Source organism: Myxocyprinus asiaticus, chromosome 7 (genome assembly GCF_019703515.2).
Source record: "Myxocyprinus asiaticus isolate MX2 ecotype Aquarium Trade chromosome 7, UBuf_Myxa_2, whole genome shotgun sequence".
Taxonomy (NCBI): Eukaryota; Metazoa; Chordata; class Actinopteri; order Cypriniformes; family Catostomidae; genus Myxocyprinus; species Myxocyprinus asiaticus.
In genome coordinates, this window is record NC_059350.1 from 53,126,086 (window position 1) to 53,153,503 (window position 27,418).

At 36.7% G+C, this 27,418-nt stretch overlaps 1 protein-coding gene across 8 annotated transcripts in view; it reads right to left on the reverse strand.

The window, feature by feature from the left end:
• Positions 1–2,217: 2,217 nt before the first annotated feature.
• The window catches only part of si:ch211-132g1.1 (T-cell surface antigen CD2), a 46,056-nt gene continuing 20,855 nt past the window's right edge, over positions 2,218–27,418 (reverse strand). Inside the window, exons 1-6 of one of the 8 annotated variants that reach the window (XM_051702819.1) lie at positions 12,006–12,167; positions 11,419–11,484; positions 11,194–11,252; positions 10,536–10,784; positions 10,127–10,282; positions 2,218–9,113 (exon numbers count right to left, since the gene is read on the reverse strand). In XM_051702819.1, the coding sequence (XP_051558779.1) occupies positions 8,827–9,113; positions 10,127–10,282; positions 10,536–10,784; positions 11,194–11,252; positions 11,419–11,441 (774 nt within the window). In that variant the 5' untranslated portion in view covers positions 11,442–11,484; positions 12,006–12,167 and the 3' untranslated portion in view covers positions 2,218–8,826. Of the gene's footprint in view, positions 9,114–9,910; positions 9,985–10,126; positions 10,283–10,535; positions 10,785–11,193; positions 11,485–12,005; positions 12,182–27,418 lie in introns of those variants that run through there. The other 7 variants (XM_051702817.1, XM_051702820.1, XM_051702812.1 and 4 more) reach the window with 7 other exon arrangements.

Genomic DNA, 27,418 nt, shown 5'->3' on the forward strand with positions numbered 1-27,418 from the left:
CGTTTCACTGTTTTTAGGAATGACCTCATGTTAATTAATAGACAAGGTGGAATATTTGGGTAGATGTTATATACGCCCAGTGACGTAACAATAACATGTTACGTCATTTTTTATTTATTTATTTAATTCGACAAATCATTTGGGTAATTTTAATGTATTTTTTAAGGTATTGATTAGTTTAAAATTCAATTTTTCATTTTATTTAATCAAATTAATTCAATTCAATTCAATGGAATTTTGTTATGAAATTGAAATGCGTAAATGTTAAAAATAGGCTAAAATATTAATTTTATGTTCACGGAAATGTTACATTTCATTTACATTTTTAAATTAATTTCATTTTAAATCACGGAAAATTAAATATGGCGTCTACTTTTACTATGGCTAGACTCATTCGCTGGGGGATGAGTCATTTTTTATATGTATAAATCCTTGTCTGAGGAGTTATATAACGTATACTGGCCTGAGAATTTTTTTTCCTCACGATATTTCAGAAATCATGTCGGTTTATAGGCTAATTTAGAACTATAGCGATGCCCGATTCGCGACTGAATGACTCTTTTGAGTCGGTTCGCGATAGCAGAACGGTCTGAATCGATTTGCTCTGAATCGTTTGGAGCGGTTTCTCACTCCGTGAAACGTTAAAGAGATACTTTTACAATACAGAGTACAAAAAGAGTACTGGATTAAGTGGAATATTTACCTTCATTCAACTGAAATAAAACCATGTACATTCTACCGTTTGCCAGAGAACGTCTCCATTAAGTTCAACATAGATAAAGACCTTTAAAAATACTTAGGATATCATTACCAATTTATTTATTTATTTATTTATTTTTTTGCCATATACTTGGAAGTACCAAGTAAATATCTTGATACTAAAGTAGCAGGCTCATATATAAGTACTATGGTATTATTTTTGGTAGGGTATTATTCGTTTTTCATTATTAAATCGCCTTTAAAGCGATTTTTTAATAGCACTACCTGACGAAATAAGTGTCACCTGTTTCTTTAAACAACGTACCTTCAGGAGGCCAGCCCGCGCTTTTTAGCCAATCAGAAATTTTCTCTTCTTGTCAGTCATTGTGCGCGATCGGGATTGCTGAAATTTGGTTGGCTGACATGTCTTTGGAGGGCGGGGTTTTGGGAGAAAAAACGGAATGGCGGAAGATTGCAAAACGTGTAAAAACACATTTAAAAAACCTTGTGACAGATGTGTCAAATGTATAGTACATTTATCCAATGTACTCTCTTAATTCATTAATATAAACTCATAAAACTGCATATATAATTTTAAAACAATTGTAAAAATGTTAATTTTAGCATGTCAACTACCCAAGGTGCAATCAGAATTGTGTGTAAATCACATTTAGTCATAGAAAATGACTATTCAACTCAGTTAGGCTTTTCTAGCGCAACATATAAGAGGTTTAGAAGCCTTTTGTGCCATCTAGTGTCTAGAATAAAACTGCATAACATCAGAGCAATCATTTGCTGTGCCTCTGGTATTGTCAAGACACTTAATTGCAATACCTCTGACATACGGGAACAGTTTATCTCAACATGTTTAATGAAACCTCTCTTTCACAGTTGTGTACTGCATAACGAGACTATTTTTAGTTAATCAGTGTCAGGTGTTATTGTGTTATTGCCACAAAGTCCTGACTCATTCTATATAGAATTGAGGGTACATTTCATGTCAACAAAAAAGTACAAAAACAAGGTGCTTTCTTGTAACATACTACTAGTTGCAAAGCTTAAACATTAAACACCTTTTGGATTTTATAAGGGAAAGGATGTTTTCCCTATAGTGAGTTTGTCAACTATGTTACGGACAAACTGCATGTCATTACAGACACTGATTTAATGCTACACTTCAATTAACACACATAATTAAGGGTTCTTTTGTCTATTCTGTCATATGTGCAGTAATTCTTTTAAAATAATTTTAAGAATTGGATGTTTTTGCAGATATTCATGTGAGGTTTTCAGCACGGTAACAGTGACAGTAACATTTTTTATCATAAATCTGCCTTAAATATAATTTTGGTAGTTTTAAGAGATGTTATGCATAACTCTAACCTTTGTGGTTGTAAAATAAACCTTGAAGGATATCAGAAGCAGCATTCTTGTTATTTGAAATGTAAAACAATCAGCTGCAACATAGTTGATAGTGAAAGTAACACAGTTTAAAGAATAAATATCCTGCTTTTTTTTCACAAAATACAATGACACCATTTACATAAGAAGATCTCTGTTTTAACTTGCAAAAGAACAATATCTAGTTAATTTTGTAAAATCAATGAAATGTCCCTTAATCCGTAATCATCATGATTAACACACATGCATGAGGTCACACGCACCCTCAGTGTCCTCTGATACATACAGGTTTAAATTATGACAAAAAACTGATCAATGGAAAATAATTCATTATCATCAGTGGACATCAGTGGACACATTAGGGTCACGTCAACCATGTTACCCAAGAATTGTCCCTAGAGGTAACATATTTGACGGTACATAGTTGACGACCCAACCTCATTTTGACTCATATAGTAGGCCTTGCCTGGCCAACCCAACAATACAAAAACTGTCAATTAAGAAACATCACGGCAATTTCAAGCAAAATGAAACACGGGGTGCACAAAATATTTGTGTGATATTATAACATGCTTTCCCTTAATGGATAAAATGGGATATTTCTGAAGAAAATGGTTACTAAATATACAATTATCATCAGAGGACACTGAATGTACCCTAAAGTATAGAATGAGCCACCTACAGTAAGTATGTAACCTTGATTACTTAACCTTGTGCGTAGTTGAGTCTTTTTGACTGCTTTTCATATCAATTGTGCTTTTTTATGTCTTTAGGAAACTGCTATTCTGCAATTTCAGCCACTTCCTTGGTGGACAACTGAAAACAGGAAACACCCATGTATAGAATAGAAAAGTCGTGTCTAATAGTATGAGGTACGGGACTGTATTTCAGACTTCGGGTGCATGCAGCATGTTAAACACACCAAAAATCTTTCATTTCTTCTAAATATATAGAATTCATTTATTCACATGAACTGAAAAATAGTAGTCACAGATCATGTGGTTTGTGGTATCATTAGAGTCTACACTATAGGCCTATACAGACGTACTGAGCAAATGAGATTTTTTTCCATGATGACAATCTTCTGACAAGAATCAAGTGTGCAGTTCTGAATTCATCATCACTGTGGAAAAAGATCTTTATGATATTTCAAAGTGTCACAATGTGCACATTTTCTGGCCTAATGAATCTTGAGAGGCAAGACAGATTAGATTTATATTAGGCTATACCTAAAATGTTCATGCATTCATTGTTCTTCTCAAAGCGTTCCAAATATTTTTTGTCTTGTAACATGAATGGTTGATGTTGACCTGATTATTAAAGACCAGATAAAAATAAAGATTAGAGGTGGGGGCACTGCTCTGCTTCACATGGGGCATTTATCTGCTTATTTTGTCTTGTTTGTCTGTTGTTTTATTTTCATTAAACCCCATCTTCGCCTAGTTGCATCATCTAGTACATGAATTTTAACTTTGGTGCAATTGCAAAATTATTAGCATAGAAATCATAGCAAGTGTAGTATTAAAATCTGTATCAATGCATTATATGGGGCAGTGGTGGCTCAGTGGTTAAGGCTCTTGGTTACTGATCAGAAGGTTGGGGGTTCAAGCCCCAGCACTGCCAAGTTGCCCTTAAGCAAGGCCCTTGACCCTATCTGCTCCAGGGGTGCCATATCATGGCTGACCCTGCACTCTGACCCCAGCTTAGCTGGGATATGTGAAAAAAAAGAATTTCACTGTATATGTGCAAATGTGTGATAAATAAATATAATTATATATTTAGTGAAGACTTTGAAACAACTGAGAAATGTACTTTTTATCTCTAATATTTTTCTTTGTATCTGGATCAACCGTGCATGTTCACGTAGTAATTATAACTAGTCTTTAAAAGGTCTTCTGCATGGAAGGCTAAATCCAAAACTTTCTTTCTATAGGCAAAGAAATGTGTGACGGAGCATCAAAGCACATGCTTGTGTTCCACTAAAAAGAAAGAAGCTTTATTTTTTTCGAGCAACAGAAAGTGGTGTAATTTAGAAAATTTGGTTTAATCGAAACAAAATTAACTGGATATTAACCATCCACAAGCATTTAAAATAACACTTTCACTCCGTAACTATTGAGAATAAAAAGAAACTGGCCTGATGATGTGATTGAAATTAGTTGAATGAGTTTTTTCCTTCTTGAATATAAAAGCTGAGTTGAAACCAGCCGAGGAAGACCTCTGTCTATTCCTCAATTTCCCCACAGGGATCAATAAAGACACTTCTACTAGACCATTGTGGCTTTTAGTCCATGTCTATTAGCTTTGAAGCCATCTTTATGCTAGTGTACGCTTAGCTAACCTTTAGCTAATGGCTCACAGATATTTGTAAGAATGTTCCTCCCCCTGATACCACCTACCTCTGACTAGCAAGCTGCAAAACATGGTTAATGGCTGTGACATAAAGAAGTTTGGGAAAAGCCAGGGCAAGTTGGGTCGTTTGAATTCGTACAACTTTTGCAACAGCCAATCAGGTGACTCTCCCTCGTCTCCGTCTAAAACAATTACTTTCTTCTGTCATACATAACATACTCTTTACTCTTCAAATTATCCTTAAAGACTCTACTCGTCTACAACATCTGACACTCGGAACTTTCACTTACTTCCGCATTAAACATACGGGTATTTGCACGTCTAAAATTCGTATGAATGAACTCGTATGATTTCATACGATTTTGCCAACTCGTACATATTTGTATGAATTCTCATAAGATTGAGCGAGACTTGGTCAGTTACTGCTCATGAATTGTCTTTGCGATGAATCACAGCCTCCGACGAAGTTCTATCTCTGAAATTTTAGGTATCGTCCGATTCAAATTCTATTTGACGGTTATGCAAAACACTGGCGTATTGGAAAGTATGCGCATTCCAATCAGAGGTTGCGTCATTATGTCACTCGGACGAAAGAAAGGAACTTTCGTTTTTCATTAAAACGTTTTTGAATCGCTTTTCCATAAAAAAATGTCAATCGTGATATTTGGTCCAGAAATTTTATAATTATAAGTGACAGTTTTTGTCACACATTCTGAACTCGGATTTACCCAAGATCTCACTGGGAAGTTATTAATCAATCAGACAAGCAACAATCATAAATACAGAAAATATTTTTTCCACACAATGATATTAAAGCTCCAAACGTTATTTGAACACATAAATTCAATTTTACAGCATGTACTGTCTATTGTATATAAATTTCATTATAATTTATACGTGCTTTAAGTAAGGAAACAAATGCTCAGTAAAATAAAAAAGTATCTCGCAGGGTAAACATGGTTGGCCATCAAAGTTAACACTATGGCACAGTTATGGTTAACTTTAACCACAATTTTGCGGCAAATAGTCCCTAACATTCTGCATAACATCAACTTTGGAACAACTTGAGGGTGGGTAAAAGATGACAAATTTTTCTTTTTTGCGTGAATTATCACCTTCAGTGTTAGAAACATCTTGTGCACTCTGGAGGCTGCACCATCTCCCACACACAGGAAGAGAGCAAACAATAGAAAAAAAGCTGACATATCATGCAGACTGTAGGCTAAATGAGATGCAGTTAACCACATCCCTGTAGCCTTCACACATACTGACTAGATATGCGATTTTGGTGTTAAAACGTCACCACAGATGAAGAACTGAAAAGAAGCAAACATGTCACAAAAGCATGCTGTGCATTGTTCTGCTCAAACTGTCAATGACTTCGGAAAACCATGATTCACCAGAATTGTCAATTCATGACAGTATTATTGCTACATCTGTACCTCAAACATAAAGTGGGGTCCAAAAGTTTAAAACCATTATTTTCTATTATGCATTCTTTTCTTATTTAATTACAAATTGTATTATCATCATAACAATTGAGTCAAAAGTTGAATTGAAAAATTAACACGAATGAGTGCGTTTACATGCACACCAATACGATGTTTACTCTCTAAACTCAGCTTATTTAAAAGATCAAAGTAAGAAATCGCCGTTTACATGAAATTTGCAATAATCGTGTTATTCTCTGCTTTTGACGTCAAACCACGAAGAGGCGTGCGCAAAACAAGTGCGCACACTGTATAAGCCAGTAAGAACACAGGTTAAGGCGTTAATATGCAACATGAAATCTGCACATGTCGATTGGTTTATTCTCATGATGTTTATGAACTTACTCCGATTAAGGAACGACGTTTAATGCGTTTACATGACCAACACACTGTGTCTGCTTATTAAGTATAATCGACGTGCATGTAAACATGCTCGTGGGAATTTGTTCTTTTTTTTTTTTTTTTAATCCCCTTTTCTCCCAATTTGGAATGCCCAATTCCCACTACTTAGTAGATCCTCGTGGTGGCATGGTTACTCACCTCAGTCCGGGTGGCGGAGGACGAATCTGACAGAATTTTAATTTTTGGCTGAACTGTTGCTTAAATGCAAGAACTGAGAAGAATGAAAAGCTATCTTCACATTTGTTTTTCAGTAAACGTCCCCAAACCAAATCTGAAGTCGACCTGTAATACTGATGTAAATGTTACGCTCACCTGTAATGCTGGAGACCGTCAATCTGCTCATCTTATCACGTGGCTCGTTGTGCATGACACCGTGGAGACTCACAGCATGTGGAGGCTCATGCTACTCTCCACGATCCACCCACAATTTACCACATGCCCCATTGAGAGTGAGAACCACTAATTGTGACCACGAGGAGGTTACCCCATGTGACTCTACCCTCCCTAGCAACCGGGCCGATTTGGTTGCTTAGGAGACCTGGCTGGAGTCACTAGGCACGCCCTGGATTTGAATTCCCAACTCCAGGGGTGATAGTTAGCGTTAATACTCGCTGAGCTACCCAGGCCCCGAATTTATTCATTTTTTGTATGTCACCCTATGCTTTAATGACAGCATGCACACAAGCTTAAGGTAAACGTATATTTCATTTTTCCGCACAGTGTGCGTGACGCAAATTCCATTATCAGCACATTACACGCGGACTGTCTGCACGCAATACAGTTTTTCTAGATAAGTTTTTCCACATCTTTGCACGTCGTATGCACAAGCGCCTGATGTTGACTGTACTAAAGAAAGATCACAAAGCATTTAGAGTGCGCATACGTCAAATACTTCAGTTTGCAGTCAAAAGAGTATACTTTAAAGGCTAAAGCGTTCGACTGTGCGCGAAACAATAAGACTAAAGGCTAGGCATTCACAAGACTGTTTTGGAAAGCAAAAAGCATATTAGGTATATAAGCAATAGGACTAACTGAAATAATTTAAATATTGCATAATATTAAAATATACAAAAATATTTTGAACCAAATGCACTGCTAGGTGAACACATCATCAAATACATACTGTAAAAAAATTCACAGTTATGTATTAACCACAAAACTGCTTTCTTTGCACATCCTCATTTTCAGGAGTAAATCTTTCAACGCACAACAACCTGCTCATAGATTAACAAAACGCTACCTCTTAAAGGTGCACTAAGTTACTAGTTTGTTTGTTTTTTTACTTCAAAAGCTGTGTCTAGCTAAATTGATCAAGTTAATTAACAAAGATATCGGCTGTGTCTCGTCTGGAAGGCTGCGCCCTCCGGAGGTCACATATGTCGGCCGCATACGTCATCGAGGCTGTCTCGTTTCAGAAAAGCGAGTAGGACACTTCGAATGCAGCCTTCGAATGCGACCTTCTTTCACGGGAATTCGGAGGATGCATGAGGTGTATCCTTCATGGGCACTCACAACCCACAATTCTTTGCTTCAGCGGAAATGTCTAAAAAAATGACGCCAATTTGCCCGTAAATATGATGTTCAAACGCAAGTAATGTTAATTCCCAAGTTGAAGTACCCCAGTAGATGGGCGCAGAGTGTATGATAAAACTAAAGTATTAGACAAAAACTACACCTGTAAAATCTGTTTTCTTTTCTCTTTACATCATTATAACTCTCCTAAAATGTACCTCATACATTCCCTTCCAAATGGACTTTGTTCCTTCTCACTCAAAGTGCTCGCGCTTGTTAAAGAGTGGCGTGCTGTCATAGCAACCATGTTATGTTCTGTTTCCGTTTGTCCTACGAAGGCCATCTCGTTTAAACGAGGCTTGTTTAAGGGAGGACACTCGGTATACTGCAGCCTTCAAAGGACGCGTCCTACCTAGCACGCAGCCTTTGAAACGAGACACAGCCATAGAACCAGCAAAACATAAACATGCCGATATTTGGACTAAAATACTTGCTTACTACTTTAATATATTGCTGTATACACTATACACTGCCAACAATTTTTTTTAAACAGAAAGTAAAAGTTGGAATTGGTCTACAAATAAAGATTTAAAAAATAGTACACTAAATAGTTGTTGTCACATGACCTCATGACGTTGCGCGTTTAGTTCACCGAGTGGTGTCCAGTTATCATCTTGGAAATAAAAATTGGTAAAAATGGTTTCAACTTTTGTCAGTCAAAGAATGAGTCAAAAAATGGATAAAAACTTTAAAAATTACAGTTGATATTAATTCTGACCCATTCGTCACATTGGAAATGGAAGATCGATATGAGTGTATTGCATCGTAGTAAGCTCTTTCAAACATAGCCCATGAAATTAATTAGTGCACCTTTAAAGATGTTCTCACCATCAAAATATGGCTTTAAAAATCAATGCAAGTCATTGAGAGTCCCATATCATTGTTCACTTAGGATTCCTGGTCTGGCATCTTATTCCATTGGTTGGTACGGCGCTTGACTCCTCCTGTCCCGGTGATTGTTTTTCCTGGGTCGAGGTAATGGAGGAGGATCTTCCTCATCTTCATCCTGTGGAGGTGGTGGAGGACGAGCACGCACGTGGGCTTTGGGTTGAGGTGGGGTTTGTGTGGTCGGGCTGCAAATAATGGGTTCCACTAGCGGGAGGGGGGGTGCCGGTTGCCCCCTCGCCGTGCTTTTGGATCTGTTTTGTCCAGGCGGAGCCGAAGTGTTTAAATTCCTCAGCTTGAGCTCCTCTTCATCTGGGGGATTTCCAGAAAGACAAGATTCCCATAAAATTGACATGTTACAGTTTCTAAAATAGGTTTATAATCTATTAGGGTGTGATCGGTTTGAGAGTACATTTCAGACAAAATATTGCTACTCTCTGTTATTCTATTAAAAGGCCTTTATTTCCAACATCCATCCCCCCCTAAAGACAAGTTGTAGTATCTTCTTTTTGACTAACTTCACCATTTAAAGGTATTTAATGTCAACATGAGATAAAAATTGAAACTATTTACTTTCTTATATGTTTATATATATGCTGTGTATATATATATATATATATATATATATATATATTGCCAACAGGGTTGGGAAGGTTACTTTTAAAAAGTATTCCACTACAGATTACAGAATACATGCTGTAAAATGTAATTTGTAACATATTCCGTTAGATTACTCAAGGTCAGTAACGTAATCTAAATACTTTGGATTATTATTATTTATTTATTTTTTTTTCAATTGTTTTGACTATTAACAAGTAAATATAGTCAGAAAATGCACTTCACTGTAAAAATCCATTCTCTGAAAAAAGCCTGAATATCTTGTGCGGTTTTGCTGCTCAAGTAAATGTATCTTTTTTATGGATTTAAAATTCTCATTAAGAATACGATTTCTGCTCTAATATCAAAAGTATTACTAGAGAAAAAAAGTTTTGCTCCAACGTGAATTTTCAGCATAGAATTCATTATAAAATATAATCATGTCTGGCAACAGATGCATGTAAATAGCATTTTAGCTTAGCATAATGCTAAATGTTCACATAAAAATTTACTATTTTTGCTGCTCCAAACGTCAAAACCCCACAGAGTGTAAACAACGGCATCCTTTTCTGATCGTATGTGGATTCTGTTCATAGAATGAGGCAGAAAATATATTATTTGTAGCTTTCTATACGATGTTTAAGGCTACATTGGTTAGCATTTCTAGTAAAAATACCTTTTCAATAACTTTGAAACACAGTTTTAGACATGTCAAAGATTTCTCTTACCTCGCTGATGTTTCTCCCGTTGTTTACAGCTACGACACGCACAGATCACCAGAACAGACATTAGCAGCAGTAGAAGAGCTCCACCACCTGCTAGAATGCTCACCATTATCCAGAAATCAAAGCCAAAGAGTTTTTTTTTAAATCCTGCACCTTCACCTGTACGACAAGAACAGATTCTATGAAATCAGTAGCAACCGTATCATTCCAAAACATCCTACTGTCAAGCTGTTAAAAGTTTTCCACAAGTATACTTTGGATGTTGCTAGTAACTCATTTGAAAAAGACTAGGGTCAATTTTATGCCATTTTACAATGAAACATTTTCTAAATAATGATTAGAAAAGAGTTATGCAGTAAAAGTTTGAGATAAACCACACTTAAGGACTACAAGCATATTAAATGATACTTACATGTGACTTTTATACTCTCACTTTTGTTTTCACTAACAGGATTATTGACAGAGCAAGCATACTGATTATTCACTTGTAATTTCGCTACAGGCAAGATCAGTGTTGAAGTTTTGGTGTTTATATTTCGTATGGTATTCGTTTTTTCAAACCAGGTGTACTGTAGATCTTTCCCATCTCCAGCATTACAGGTGAGCGTAAAATTTCCATCAGTATTACAGGTCAACTTCAGATTTGGTTTGGGGACTTTTACTGAAAAACAAATGTGAAGATAACACGGTCATGCCCGATAGCTTTTCATTCTTCTCAGTTCTTGCATTTAAGGGGCAGTTCAGCCAAAAATGAAAATTCTGTCATAAAATATTCATCCACGTGCAACACAAAAGAGGCTGTTTAGCTGAATGTTAGGGACTGACAGCCTCAGTCACTATTTACTTTTTATCATATGAAAAAAAAAAGTTGCAATGAAAGTGAACGGTGTGTGACACATCTGCTTTTGGGATTCACAGAAGGGTTTGGAATCAGCAAATTTTCATTTTTGGGTGATTTTTTTCCTTTACAGTATGCAGAAGAGCTTTAAAAGTATAGATTTTAACAGTGCTATTATAATACATGAGATGTGATCTTTATTTTATGTGTAACTGTAACTTGAACATCTTACCATAAACTTGAATTTTCTTCCTGTCTTTACCAATCTGTTTCCCATCAGAACTGTAAGCACTGAAATCATACCAGCCAGTTGCATTCAGTCTAATTTTGATAAATGTCAAAGATCCATCGTTTTCCAATTTGAAACCATCATTTACATTTTCCTTATTGTTTTTCCTTTTAGCTACATTCTCAGATTTATCACTGGTCCATCTTACTTCTGCTGGCTTGGACTCACTTAATTTTATTTTCAAGGTGCATGATGTTCCCTCCATTTGGTTTTCTTTACATTCCTCCTCCGAGACTACAATAAAGAAGAAATATAGAAGAATAATTCATCTCAACTTTTCAAATGTGTGACTTAGAGAAAGAATCCTAATCTTCAATGAAATCTCTTCTATAACTCTAACATGGATCTAGTTTGTAAGTGTTGTCTTGTAAGGGTAGACACATAAATATTTAAAGTAGCACACACACCCATATTCTATTATCGACATACAGTGCTGTTAAAAGTTCACAAATTTGCTTACATTTGATTAGTGACCTAGAAATATTTCGTTTATATTTTGTCATAATATTCCTTATTTTTTATTTGTTTTTTTTAGGTATGAAACCTTCCAGGTTTAAATAAAAATGTTTACGTAGACTCAGACTTTTTTACGGCACAATATATGAATATTTATGCTAAATAAAAGAGATTAAAAAAAAGAATTCGGTCTACAGCAAAAAGAACTTGATCTATAATAAATCTAACAAATAAGCAGAAAATAACTGATATTAAATAAATAAGTAAATTAAATAAATAAATACAAAATCATAACCTACCAGTGAGCCCAGTAAAGCCACAGAGGAACAAAAATATCAGCTTATATTTGCAGTTCATTGCTCGTCTGAAAACAGCAACTGTTCCAGAACTTTTGCTCAGACAATTAAACGAAACAGAATGAGTTTCCTGTTTGCGATCAGAGAGCTGCAGTTGTGAAAAAAAGAGGCACAGAATGACATAATACATCACAGATGTTTCTATGTGTGTATGTATGTTTATATGTGTGTGTTTGTATGTGTTTGTATGTGTATGTGTGTGTTTGTATGTGTGTGTGTTTGTTATTCTGAAGTGTTGCATTGTGAAGCATGTGTTTCAAAAATACAATAAATCTGATATTTCAATCGCCAGCACAATACGTTCATATTGAACCTGTAGATTTAGATCAACGAATGTTTCGAAACAGTTAAATGCTTGTTCTGTCTCAATAAGGACATTCAAATTATTGAATACGATCACAGTGAATCTAGGAGAAATTTCTGCTCTGTTTTCTCTCTCTGTTTCTGTCTCCATATCAATAAAAACCTTTTCATTTATATACATTTTATGTACTAAATCTAATGTCCTAAACCTTTTTTGGATGAACGCCCCCACCTACTTCATTCCATTACCCCAGCCGTCCCCCAATTATGTGACATAATTTGAAAGCGGAGACTTTGTGATATCAAAAGAATATATTTCTTGAATTCAAGCAGATGGAAGGCTATATCTGGGGCCTATAAAATGAAAATGCGAATACAGAAACTAATAATAAAACTGATATTTTTATTATATTTAAAAAATAAGTGAAAAGACCAATAATATTGCATATTTTGTCCAACTGAAATGCTCATTTAACAGTACGGCATTGATTTAGAGTTGGATGCAGATGTAAATTTACTGGTATCAACAACAGTGAGGTTATCTATAACATCTATAAAAAGTAAAAAGTTAACACCTAATTTATATGGCTAAATTATTCTAACAGTGTGACTGAGTTGGAACTCCTTTCATCAGGTTCTTATAGATTCAAAAGAGTTATCTCTCATTTCTCAAACAGTTATCCTTACTACATTTCCTTACACTCAAAAAATATATTTTTAGCCTGTTTTTTAAGCTAAAGGATTGAATTTCTATTTAAAATTAAAGTGTATTTCGCATTTGCCCTTATGATAATTTGAAGGTATTTATTTATTTATTCATAGTTTCAACAGTGGTGTTTGTAAACACATGGAAGCATGTCTTCTTCACTACCGTGGTTAGATGTAACATGATTTCTATAAAACAAATTATGGCATTTTCGTAATTATAAACAGTAGACCTCCTCTAAACACATGTAAAAACAATAAATACAAAGTATAAATATTTTTACACTGTAACAAAAATGTATTATGTTCTCTCACTCCCGTAATGCAGCCTATGACAAATTTAATAGAGCTGAAGTAGTGATATGATAATATTTATTATCAATCTATTTCTGCTTAAAGTACAGTTAGTGTTACTATAGTGAATTCAAGGGTGGTGATCTGGTTCCCGCAGCGCTGCAATGAGCTCGAGACCAGTCTGTGAGTAAAAATGCACCTGCTTTGCGCTCGCACTGCTCTGTCCATTGAGCCGTATCCATCTACAGAGCCATACAGGTGTATTAGCAGAGGTTGTGCCTCCGCCTGTGTATCTGACGCGGATAAACCAGATACTCTAGATGCGTTGCTAGATTTCAGAATCAGATGAACAGCGGTACAAATGCGTACCAATACATATAATTGAGAACCATCTGATATACTCCAAGTCTAGATAAATGTTTAAAAAAAAAAATAAAATATGATAGATTTGATTATTATGAGTGATGAACACCCCCATTTGTAACCTAACGCCCCCTCTCTACTAATTTGCTCTCAGCGCCCCCTGGCATACTTTGAATGCCCCCTGGTGGGTGGTACCACCCCGTTGAGAACCCCTGTCCTAATTAACGGTTTTGGCCAGACCCCTTTGCCCAACACAAGTGTCTGACCTCACTGATACTCTTGTGCTGAATGGGAGCAAATCCCCACAGCCATGTTCCAACATCTAGTAGAAAGCTGCGCCAGAGGAGTGGAAGCTGTTAGAGAGGACCAGCTCCACATCAATGCCCACAGTTTTAAAATTAAATGTTCAACAACATTTAATTTCAGGAGCCCACATTCCAGATAGTGTATAAGTGCATTGGTGATTTGCATACATTAGAATTTATATTTCATACAATGCTGACATCTTGTGGCCAATTTCCCTTTAAAAAGCCTTTTAAAATGAACTACAGTGAGCTACACAGATCAGCCACAACATTAAAACCACCTGCCAAATATTGTGTAGGTCCCCCTCGTGCTGCCAAAAAAGAGCACAGACCCATATCTAAGAATAGCATTCTGACATGCTATTCTTCTCACCACAATTGTACAGAGCGGTTATCTGAATTACCATAGACTTTGTCAGTGCAGACCAGTCTAGCCATTCTCTGTTGATCTCTCTCATCAACAAGGTGTTTCCGTCCAGAGAACTGCCGCTCACTGGATGATTTTTGTGTTTGGCTCCATTCTGAATAAATTCTAGAGACTGTTGTGTGTGAAAATCCCAGGAGATCAGCAGTTACAGAAATATTCAAACCAGCCCATGTAATTATCTAATCAGCCAATCATGTGACAATAGTACTGTGCATAAAATCAGGCAGATACTGGTCAGGAGATTCAGTTAATGTTCACATCAACCATCAGAATGGGGAAAAAATTTGATCTCAGTGATTTGAACCATGGCATGATGGAAAACCCTAGGAGATAAGCATTTACAGAAATACTCAAACCTGCCCATCTGGCACCAGCAATCATGCCACGCATGACAATTTTTTGGGGGGATTATCACAGTCTGGGATATGTGAGTGATTAGCAACAACATTGATTTTGATGCATTATTATTTAAAAAAAAAAAAATACACACACTCAGGACCTGCCATAAAATGTTACATAATAATATTATTTTCCACTCTCACTGACATCAGTCCTAATCATAACTACAAAATATTCATTAATATTCAGGATTTTAACCCTTTAAATGCCAGTTTGTTTACATAATGCCACTGTTGTTTTTTACACACACACATACACACAAATATCTCTATGTATTTGCTCCATAGGCTAAACATGAGAAAAATGGTGCCATCTGGTGGAAAATATAAAAAAATTACATTTTGAAGCCAGGGCTCTGGAATGAAAGCATAATATCATAGAATTCCTGATTTTATGCTTTAATGGCACTGGGATCAAATATTGCAGTTTTAATGGGTTTCAATGGGGACATTTTTGTCCTGAAGGTCCTGAGTGTAACTATTGTGTGTACACAGTGTATTATAAATGTATTATAGGAACTGAGGCTGAAATATCAAAATTCCCCCCAAAATACACACCTTTGGCAAAATTTTTCAATGTTTTAGATGCTTTTGTTTTAGTGGCCTTTTGTATGAGCGACCTCAGGAAATCGAGTTTTATACTTCTCTTTTATGGACAATCTTATGGACTATTGACTTTTTAGTTTGTTTGAAATCTACGCTTTACCTCACGTCTGACTGGATTACCTTAAAGGAAATAAACACCGCTGCACTCACCGATGGTCTTCGCTGGTGTTATATCGAATTGTGTTCCCCGTCAGAATCTCTTTCCCCCTAGCCCCGATAGGGTATGGGGTTATGGTTATGGTAGGTAAGTTAGGGTAGGTAGGGTACGGTAGGTTAGGGTTAGGCTTAGGTCTGTGTATGGGGGAACGCATTCTGACAGCGGAGAATGTTACCGTCAGATACTGTTCTCCCCCATACAGATCTGCTTGGGGGAAACATATCCCGTCGAGGAAACAGAGTTCAACACAACACCAGGAATGCTAAATGCAGTCTTAAATAGGCTGCTTGATTCCCTGTCCATCGTCGACGTCCAGTGGGGCTGGAGCGCATGGATTTGAATTCGAGTCATGTTTAAGATGTTCTGCCTTCTGTTGCCCATCTTGGCCTGTTGGAGTTTTTCTGTTGGCCCACGGCAGTTTCAGCGGAGAGCTCCCTGCTTGTTTGTAAGTTCATGCAATCACCTTTCTTCCAATATGTTTTTATTCTTCTACTCATGTCTGGATTTACAGCTTTGAATTCCTCGACCCGCCTGTCAGATGGAGTTTATATCTATTGCGCTGCTCTTGGAATTGCACGTCGCCCCCGGTATGTTTAAATTCCCCACGGACTTCAGGGCGAGGAGGTGGCATTGCCACTGTTTTTAGAAACTATTTTAAATGCAGAATGATACCTATGGACATGTATTCCAGCTTTGATGTCCAAATATTAAAGATTGACATCTTGGGTCCTGCTTTCTGTGCACTTGTGTACAGACCTCCCAGATTTAATAAGGACTTCATCCAACAATTTTCAGACTTTCTCTCTGGACTGGTGTCTCATGGTGATGGACTCCTGAATCTTGGAGATTTTAATATTCACGTATTATGTCCATCAAAACCTCTGGTAAATGAATTTATCTCCCTCACTGAGTCTTTAAATTTTATACGACATGTCACTGGTCCTACTCACAATATGGGTCAAGCATTAGATCTTGTGTTATCACATGGTCTTTCTGTATCCAACTTAGAGGTCTTAGACATGGGCATTTCTGACCATTATTCAATAATGTTTGAGTTTGTTTGTCCTTGTCCTCTCCCTACTTTTTCTCAGTCCTTACGTCACTCCCGGTCCATTCACTTGTCTACTGCCAATCTTTTTGCTGAATTGTATCTATCGCATTTTACAGATGATGTCTCCGCTGGATTCAACACTGAATCATTGGTTGAAGCTTTCAATAAATCTTGTACTCTTGATAATGTCGCTCCGCTCAAGCCAAAGAGAGTTAAGTGTGTTTCACAGTCTTGGTAAAATGACGTCACCCGTGCTCTCAGACAAGAGTGGAGAACAGCAGAGCGCAAGTGGAAACGAGACAAGCTTCAGGTCTCTTTTGACAATTTAAAGGTGTGTGTAACAAACTATCAGAGAGCAGTAAAGGAAGCGAAAGCTACATTTTCTCTACATTAATCTATGATAACGCAAATCGACCAAAAGTACTGTTCAATACAATCGATTATGTTTTAAACCCAACTAGAAATGCTTTTCTGGATGCCACTCAAGAGACCTGTGGGACATTTTTAAACTTCTTTACTCACTAAATTGAGCAGATTAAAGGTGCGATTGTTCCTTCACAATTTGATCAACCACTAATACCATCCCCTTCCAGAAAAATATGGCCTATGCAAGAGTGCATTCTGTTTACTGCTTAGTGCTTAATACACTAAAGGAGGCTGTGCTCTACCAGCTACCTCAGGGGGGACTTAATGCCGCTAGGTGGAACAAACTGTAATTTACACTACTGTCTGTTCAAAATAAATGAAAAGAAACCTAGCATTTGGGATTTGTTGCTTTTTCATGTTGTACCGTGACTTCTGTGTACCGTTACACCCCTAGTAGACAGTGAACCTCTATTTGTCAGCGAAGACACATGACGATACATATACAGTGTATAGATAGTAGGGGTGTAACGGTGCACAGAAGTCACGGTACAACAGGAAAAAGCAACAAATCCAAAATGCTAAGCAGTAAACAGAATGCACTCTTGCATAGGTCATATTTTTTTGTAGCGTTGATAAAAAACAAAAGGTATTTGGTCACAATCAGCTACAAAACTGAAAAGCATCTCTTGTGTTATAAAACTACAAAATAAATATAATAATGAAAAATAAAAACTTGTGCATTAGGAGAAGCCATTCTTGTTTTGTGTTAGTGCATAAATGGTCTCTTCTTCTTCTGCTCTTTTTCCTGTTGTGGCAGTTAGCAAACAGTGTTACATTACCGCGCACGCCCCCTTCTGGATTGGAGTGGATCGCCTGTGACTGACTTCTTCTGACTGCATGCACCGAACCGTGATGTCAGTACCATGACGGTTCGGGATGAATACATGTACCGTTACACCCCTAATAGATAGATTTTTAATTTGTATTTTTTTTGGTTGATGAACATTTCTTCATTCTTCATGCAATGCACTGGATATCCCAGCGATGGCTGTGAATGCCCCATTTTTTTTTGCATCCACAGGAAAAAAATACGCTATGAATTGTCGGACAATGTCTCAAAAGCATATATATAAAGTTTGGCATATATAGTTCGACAGATGATTCTGCTGACGAATAAGAGATATTCCGAATTCATCCGCGCTACACAGTTTAGTTTTAATGTGGCCAGGGAGCGCAGAGTTGTCAAAACCTTTATTTCTGGTGATATTGGGTTGTTTCTATTCATGGGAGAGGTAACTGCATCTCGAAGTTTACAATAATGAAAATAACCTAGCGATTCAGGCGATACCATGGTCAATGTCCACATTATAATATTTATAATATTATAATATATTACTAAAATACATCGACTCATTTGTTATTCAGGCGATTACTTTTTAAACGGTCAATGTCATAATAATATTGTATTATATTGTTTTTAATGTGGATTGACGACAGTAGACATGTGTCGGATCATTTGAGTCACTCTTAGGGAGTTAGAAGTACTCAGGACGACTTCTAAGCTGTCGTGGGTTTAGGAGCTACTTTTAGCATTAAAGGAATAGTTCACCCATAAATGAAAATTCTCTCATTATTCACTTACCCTGATGCCATCCCAGATGTGTATGATTGTCTTTCTTCAGGAGAACACAAATGAAGATTTCTAGAAAAAGATAGAGCTCTGTCCGGTCCTTATAATGGATGTACACGGGGGCCAGCACTTTGACGGTCCAAAAGTCATATTTAGGCAGCATAAAAGTAATCCACTTGACTCCAGTCGATCAATAAATGTCTTCTGAACTGTATCGATAGGTTTATGATGCTGTTAGAAATGGCCGAACTCTCACGTGACTTTCGTTCTTCTGTTATAAATAAGCTGCTGGCAGGAAGTGCTTTTTAAAAGTTAATAACATTTTCAATTATTGATTTATTTTTTACACAAACCTATCGATCAGCAGAACTAAAGTGAAGATTTTTATAAGCACATTTCAGCTCTTTTTGTTCATACAATTGAAGTAAACAGGTGCCATCAGGCTGCTGGCTATCTGACTAGCAACTAATGATTATTTTGATAATCGATTAATCTAACGATTATTAGAATGATTATTCGGTGATTATTGCAACGATTAATCATTAGCTCTTAACTGATTCTTCAGCTTGTTCTCTGACTTAAAAGGTTGTATTAAACGTGCTTACTAACAATAAAAAGGACAAAATCATCTTTAAAAATGCCTCTAAATGATATTCACTGATTAAAGGGAAAAAATACTTTTTATTAAGTTTAATTCAGTAAAGAAATTCACTGCAAAAAATCCTATTTTTATCAAGTGTTTTTGTCTTGTTTTCCATTCACAAAAAAAAAAAAAAAACTCTCTCTCATTAATAAAGCTGCGTATTGCCAATGTTCTTCAGGATAAGAAATGCACAGTGACACATATATTATGATTGAATAAGTCACGAGTCATCACGTTATAATCTAGCTGCATTAAGTGTGTGCGCTCGAGGGACGAGTGTTCCGTGACAGTGTGCATCAGCCGGATGCAGTTTCAATCTCTTCCTGTTTAGATCGGGACATTCACACAACTCATAGAAGAGGCGCTGACCGCACAGAAAAATACCATTTTCGGAGTTTATACAGTTGTGGCCAAAAATATTGGCACCCTTGGTAAATATGAGCAAAAAAGGCTATGAAATTGTTTTTGCATTGTTTGTCCTTTTGATCTTTCATTCAAAAAATTCACAAAAATTGAACCTTTTATTGAAGTAAAACAATTGAAACTGGGGAAAAAAATCTCATTATTGAATAAATATTTTTCTCCAAAGCACACTGGCCATAATTATTGGCACCCTTTTATTCAATACTTTTTGCAGCCTCCTTTTACCAAGATAACAGCTCTGAGTCTTCTCATATAATGCCTAATGAGGTTGGAGAACACATGGCAAGGGATCTGAGACCATTCCTCCATACAGGACCTCTACAGATCCTTCAGATTCAGAGGTCCATGTTGGTGGACTCTCCTCTTCAGTTCACCCCACAAATTTACTATGGGATTCAGGTCAGGGGACTGGGATGTCCATTGCAGAACCTTGATTTTGTGAATTCAGTGAACCATTTTTGTGTTGATTTTGATGATTGTTTTGGATCATTTTCCTGCTGGAAGATCCAACCAGGACCCATTTTAAGCTTTCTGGCAGATGCAGCCAGATTTTGATTTTTTATCTGTTGGTATTTGATAGAGTCCATGATGCCAAGTATCTGAACAAGATGTCCAGGACCTCTGGCAGAAAAACAGCCCCACGACATTAAAGATCCGGCACCACATTTCACCGTGGGCACTGGGTACTTCTTCATCTCTGTGTGCGCCAAACCCATGTCTGGTGTTTGCTGCCAAAATGCTCTTTTTATGTTTCATCTGCCCATAAAACCCGGTCCCATTTGAAGTTCCAGTAGTGTCTGGCAAACTGAAGACACTTGAGTTTGTTGTTGGCAACGCTGCTGAGAGAAATCCTAGGGGAAACATTGAACACATTATGATGGATTAAGACACTGGAAAACTAGTTTTATTTTTATATAAGCAATGAGATGTTTATCATTCTTCACTCTGCTGGTTGAAATGTTTCTTTAGATAACAACTTGATTTTTAATGACACTCGCTGTTAGTTATTTCCTGTTCTTGACTCCTATTTATGTAATGGTTGTGTTTTCATAGTTAATGAGCCGCTGGATGATACGGTGACTGAATGTGTAACCCCAAATGAGGTGAAAAATCAGGATTCATAGTTGGGAATGGATGTCTAGCTTGATAAGGTCTGATGCTTCTCTTTTTCTTAATCAATCTTGATCTCTTAATGTAAAGTTCATATCATTGCCCTTAATATCAATACCATTTTATCAATGGAGATCAGTTTGCATATGTCAGCATATGTTTGTACGCATTGTTGCTGTGGTTTGGTTTGCCTAATAGACAAAGTCCTCTCGTTGTTTATTTTACATTCTAGAAAATAACAGCGCTACATCTGATAAACAACAAGCTTCTGCATTATGGCGGGGAAACCTTTATCTGAACCGTATCTACCAAATCTGAAGAATCATTTGTCTGGAGAAACATCTTCAACACGAACAATCTTTGATTTTGTTTTTTCTAGAATTAACAATTCAATAGAAAGGACCATATGTAAACTTTTCAATATTATTTACATTTTTTTTATAAATCGCCCATGAGTTTGAACATTGAGTTTGCTTGATCTTGATGTGTTTTTCAAATCTGATTTTAGGACTGATCATCCACAATGTTATCTGCAATGTTATTAACAGTGGATTTCCTTGAACTTTGAATATAATTCAACTGAAAAACAAACAAAAAATTTAATGTAAAAATTGTTTTGATAAAGTAAATAACAATATATATATATATACATTTAAATAAATATAAAAATAAGATCAAAATTTAGATCAAAACAAATATGTTGTATTGCACTTTAGGGCTGGGCAATATGTGAAAAATATTGCCAGTGTTTATGAATCATCACCCATTCTGAGATGTATTATTGTGTAAATATTTGTGTATATTAGGGCTTGCACAACTACTTATTTTTACAGTGGATTTGTTGTCCAGAAAAGTAGTCGTCACTTGACAAAGTTGTCACTTCATTCATTTTAAGGTGTTTCGCAAGACTTTTATCTTTTATGTAAACACTTTACAGCTAGCGTCACACTAGCCGACTCCAAATATCAAACAATTGTAAAAGTAATTTAGGAAGCGATTCATGGAGTAACTTTACCTTGTGAATGTGTGAAATTGTGTTTATCCTCTTGAGGCTTGCAGTAGATAGTGAATGTCCATATGCAGCTTTCAGTGAGTAAAGAATATACTGTTGTGCCTCAGCTTTCTGATTTCACTTATCGTTTTAGTGAAGGAGAACCCTAGAAAAACACTTGATGACAGAATCAGTATGGATTACAATTAGCGTTTGTGATGATATATGGCTTGCTGATGAAAACGTTCAGATCAGCTTGACATCTTGCCGTTTCTTCAGTAAAAGAAGCTCATTGGTCACTTGACAAGAACAAAAGAGCCCAGCGACAGAACAATTTTCTCTAACAAGTTGGATGTGCTTTTCCAGTTCTTAGAGCCATTAAAGGATCAGTTCACCCAAAAATGAAAATTCAGTCATTGTTTACTCACCCCTGTGTTGTAATAACCCTTTATGACTTTCATTCTTTTTCTTAACATAAAGGGAGAAATTGTGATAAAATGTTGTTCTCAGTGATGTCATACAATGGCAGTTTATGGTGACCATCTCTTCAAGCTTCAAAAGAACACAAAAGTATAATTCAGAAGTATAATAAATTATTCCATGAGACTCGTGATTGTTATGAAAGTATACGATAAGATTTGATGAGAAAAACTGAAATCTAATGTATTATTTAGTGAAAATGTTCACTGACCGTTGATCTCCTGTGTGTGTTCATGATAGGGCACGAGCTAGGGCGTTAATGACAGTTCTTTTTTCACTCAGTTTTTGTTTTGGTCCACTTAAAATGGTCTAAATTTGATTCCTTTATAGTGTGAAAACGCCCTTAATCAGGAAATGTCATCCTAGGTCAGTTGTAGCTTCTGCAATTGTACAATTACTGTGGAAATTCAAATGTATCTGCGCTTTAAAATCTAAATTTAATCCCAGTATTCTTCAACGTTTTTGAATACTCTGTAGTAGTATGTGTGTACTGCATAAAATACTTCATACTTGAGTGTATGAAAAGAGGAAGTCCTGTATATGCATTCTTTTTTTATACTCCTATTTATTCTTCCTTCCTTTTAATGACAAACTGTGCTGTTTTTTTTTCTTCTTCTTCTTTTAAGAACACTGAAAACCAGAAACATGATTCATGGCCTCCGCTGCTTTGAGCCAGTGGGTAACTCCCAGTGTTGCATTGCTGCATGGCTTGGACTTTCCCCTTGGTGTTTGGGTGGAGTTTTGAACTCAAGACTCACTCAAACAGATTTTTGTATTTTTTTTCTAGATGTGAGAATTGTTTTGGAAGTATATTTTTAATGTTTTGGAGTCACGTATTAACCTTTATTTCAAACCTTTGTCATTATTTTGTCTGCCACATCAAATATACTAATGTAAAGCTTAAAATGTTCTTCATTCACACTGTTTGATTTTTTATTTTAATGTAAAACTTGTGTTTCATTTATCTGTTACCATTTTAAGTTGTTAATTTTGCAATGTTAAACACCAAATTAGACTGACCTAAAATGAACTTTCTTCGAAATTATCATTAGCTTTTTTTTTTTGCATTGAAAAGTGCTCCATTGAATGACCCCACTGACCGAGAGGAGTTTGACAAACATGTAAACCTGTATCATACACAAGCCATCTGCTTTTCTATGAATTTATTCTCTTAGTTTTTTGCATTTATTTTATCTACGATGTTATTAAAATTCATTACAAAATAGAGTAATTGTAATGCAATAATGTAAGTTAGCATTTGTGAAATGCACGTGTGTGTGTGTGTGTGTGTGTGTGCGCACACAAGAGTATACAGTCATTACAACTGGACTTGTTTAAAAAAAAAAAAACAATTTCAAGATAAAATGTCCTCCAACCACAATAAAAAACAAAATTGGAGTACATTTAAATGATAACAAATGAAATAAATGTAGTATTATATTCACTTTGTCTCTGTATTCCCTAGTTGTCTATTTACAACATTTATTAATTTACCTTTTATTTCAAGACAAAAATGTTCACAGTATGTTTTATGAAAAACCTCACAAAACAAGGCTGTATGATGTCAGTACCTTGATGTTTTGGCTTTATGAAATGTGTTTTACGTTTTCTCTAGCACTGCAAATTTGTTTCATGGAGTAATATTAGAGTAATACATATTCTTTGTCAAATATGTAATTTAGATTTATGCCATCCCCTTTGTTGAGTCTGTGTATGTATGAATGAACGTTACATTTATACATGTGCTTTTCTGACACTACACTCAAAGCGCTTTACACAGTGAACGGGACTCTCCTCAACCTCCACCAGTGTGCAGCATCCACCTGGATGATAAAACAGCAGCCATAGTGCACCAGTACACTCACCACACACCAGTATGTACACACACCGATCAGCCACAACATTGAAACCACCTGCTTAATATTGTGTAGGTCCCCCTCGTGCCACCAAGGCCATAGTAAACAGAGGGACATAATCTTATAAGTTGCAGAAAAACAAACAGCCACTAAGTTCAAAGTTCAATGCAAATTTTAATTGGTTATGTAGGGCTTTACTGGTTGTTTAGATCAGTGTTACTATCAGAAATAATTAATAATTATTTCTTTAGTTATTAATTAATATTTAAATTAATTAATTGAATCTAACTCATTAAAACCTCATATGGGGCTCCAGTAAATGTAGTGTGCTACATTTAGGAGCAAGTTTGGTTATTAGCAATAATTAATAATTATCAAAGATAATTATTAATTATTAAAATCAATAGAACATTGATGAGAATCAATGTTAGCTTTTTTTTAATTCTTTAAATCAACAATTATCAAAGATAATCGTTAATTGTTAACATCGATGAAAAATGAATTAAAATTAACACTAGCTTATTGACCAGATTCAACAATCATCAAAGATAATTATCAATTATCAAAAATCAACAGAATATTAATAAGAATTAACATTGACGGGGCACCACCCTGGAATCAGGGACTAATAACCAGATAGTATAACAGTCTCAATATTAGATTGTTTTCTTAGGAAAATTGACATCCGAAGAATATCGATTTTCAGGAAAAAACAATGAATGAAGGCTTGAATCTGAGCACTGACATCCCGTCAGCATGACACAGGCATATGCAAAACAAACCAAAACACTTCTCTTTGTAATATAAACAAAGTTTATTTATGCAGTAATATCAATTAATAATTAATACAAAGCAGTCAATAAACTTCCGACTTACAACTACAAACTAAACAGTGATATGATTAGATATGGAAACTAAAATAATCCTATAACACATAAGGTGTGTGTGTGTGTGTGTAAGGAGGGACGCGCACAAAATGGCGGACGTGACTCTTGTGGAGAGTATGTCACGCGAGACTTCCGGCCAGGGAATATGACCGCGAATGGGGGCGGAGAGAAACCAGTCAATGGCGTCTACCAGTTACCGCGTGTATTCGCTTGTACGATAGCTTAGGGACAAAGCTGGGCTTTAGCATTAAGCTATCTAGGAGCCAAAAATGTGTGCCAGAATGTTTGTGAGGGGTCACGTGCGTGTATGTGTGTGTGTGTGTGTGTGGTTAGTAAGAGAGAGAGAGAAGAGAGGGCCCTAAAGCCGATTTCGCGATCGTGGGAGAGAAAGTAGCTGTTAGTTCATCACTCAGAGACGCGGTGGACGGCTCGTAAACAATCCCGCTTTCTTTGACTCTTTAATGGATGAACTCAGTTTACTTGTCTCACCCGCGATGGCCAAATTGCACAACAGTCCAATTTGGTTGGACCACAATACAGCAAAACATATTCGTGATAATTAATATCCTGAGTATTAATAATGAGCGGACATGGTGGTCCGTAAACTGTACAAGCAAAAAAACCTTGAAACACAAGAATAACACACTATAATATTCTATCTCTGCCCAGACCTAAACCTCTTACTTGAATCGCATGAGGACACAGGTAGAATGTGTTTTCCTCCGTCCTTTAACTCCGACCCGGTTCCTTGAGGCTCGGGTGATGACAGGAGGCCATTTCCTCGCTCTGTTTGCGGGCACGGCTGTTGATTCTCGGCGGGCTGGCGGAGAACTCAGAAATGTCGACTTGATTGAAGATGGAAGAGAAATCTTTAATCTCTTCACTTCTGCAGGCAAACGGATGAAGATGTGGATTGCTCGGTGGTCTCCTTCGGATCCGTTAGAGTGTTCAGTTGAACACAGAGTAATCTCAACTCATCCAGCGAGATGGAGATTGTATGGCCACAGTTTCAAGGCGGACGTTACTTCCTTGTGTCACGAGGTTGCACCTGAGAGCAGCGATGAGCTGCGTCTACACACTGCAAACAAAGTTGCTGAAAGCAAATCCCGGAAGCATTTCAGAGGTATTTCAACTCCTGATGATGTCATGTTTGAGGGACGTTCTGTTGTGTGCCTCATCCAATAGGAGTTGAGAGTTCGATCCTTTTGTGAGCAAGGCTTCATGGGATTTGTAATATGTTTTGGACTCCCTTTGTTTGATTTTGGCGTGATTTTTATCAGTATAATTTACGACTTGGAATGTGGGGGCCTGAGTTAGGTTTTTACAACTGTGTTAGGCCTGCCTTTTTCTTCTATCTGAATACATGAGGCCCAACAGTTAACATTAGACAAAAGTATCACATGCATGTTTGAATATTCCAGTGTATGAACGTGTGTGTTTACTCTCTTCTGTCCTATACATATTTACTATTAAGTGTATTCCATACAGCTCAATATACGATATGAACATAAATTGTCACTTTTTTTCTATAACCTATTATCATGAATTAATTCTACAATTACTTTTTAATCATTTAGAACTTTTAACTATAGGTAATAAATACCTACAGTGTATATATACACAGTACTGTGCAAAACTCACATAAGCATTTGTCTTAAGATGGTTATTTATCTCTTCAGCTTTAGTGTGTCAATAGGAAATATAAATGTTACACTCCCAAACATTACTTTTGCAAATAGAAAAGATTAGAATAGAAGAACAGGGAGCCCTGCAACAGATGTCATGGCCCCCACAAAGCCCCTGTAACAGCTCACAAACAGAAAGGAAGGAGAACACAGGGAAGCAGGTTTTTCCAGGCTCAGGTAGGACTTTTAATCGGCCACTTCAATGCTTTACAAGTTCACAAACTCATCAGCTTCACAGGCACATAGACTTAAATTCATTAGCTTCACAGGCACATTGTAACTTAAACACATCAGCTTCCAAACATAACAGATTAATCGTAGCAGCTTCAGGAGCACTGTGGCCTTCCTTGTGCCAGACTCTCTCTCTCTCTCTCTGCTGGTGGCGTGGCTGCTTATATGCCGCTCTCCCCATGCTCACTGGAATTAGAGACAGGTGTTACACATAATCTAGCTCAGGTGCAAGCGCCCTTACCGCTTTCTCTCTGGATGCTTGACCATGCCCCCTCTGCCACATATCCCCACCGCCCGACTCAGGCCAGGGAGACATTCGGCCTGTCTACCACTCCCCCCCCCCCATTTCTGGAAAGGAAGTTGGCGACAGCCATCTGCGCTCCTGGTCTGCGGACCACCTTGAACTTAAATGGCTGAAGAGCCAGATACCAACGGGTGATCCTCG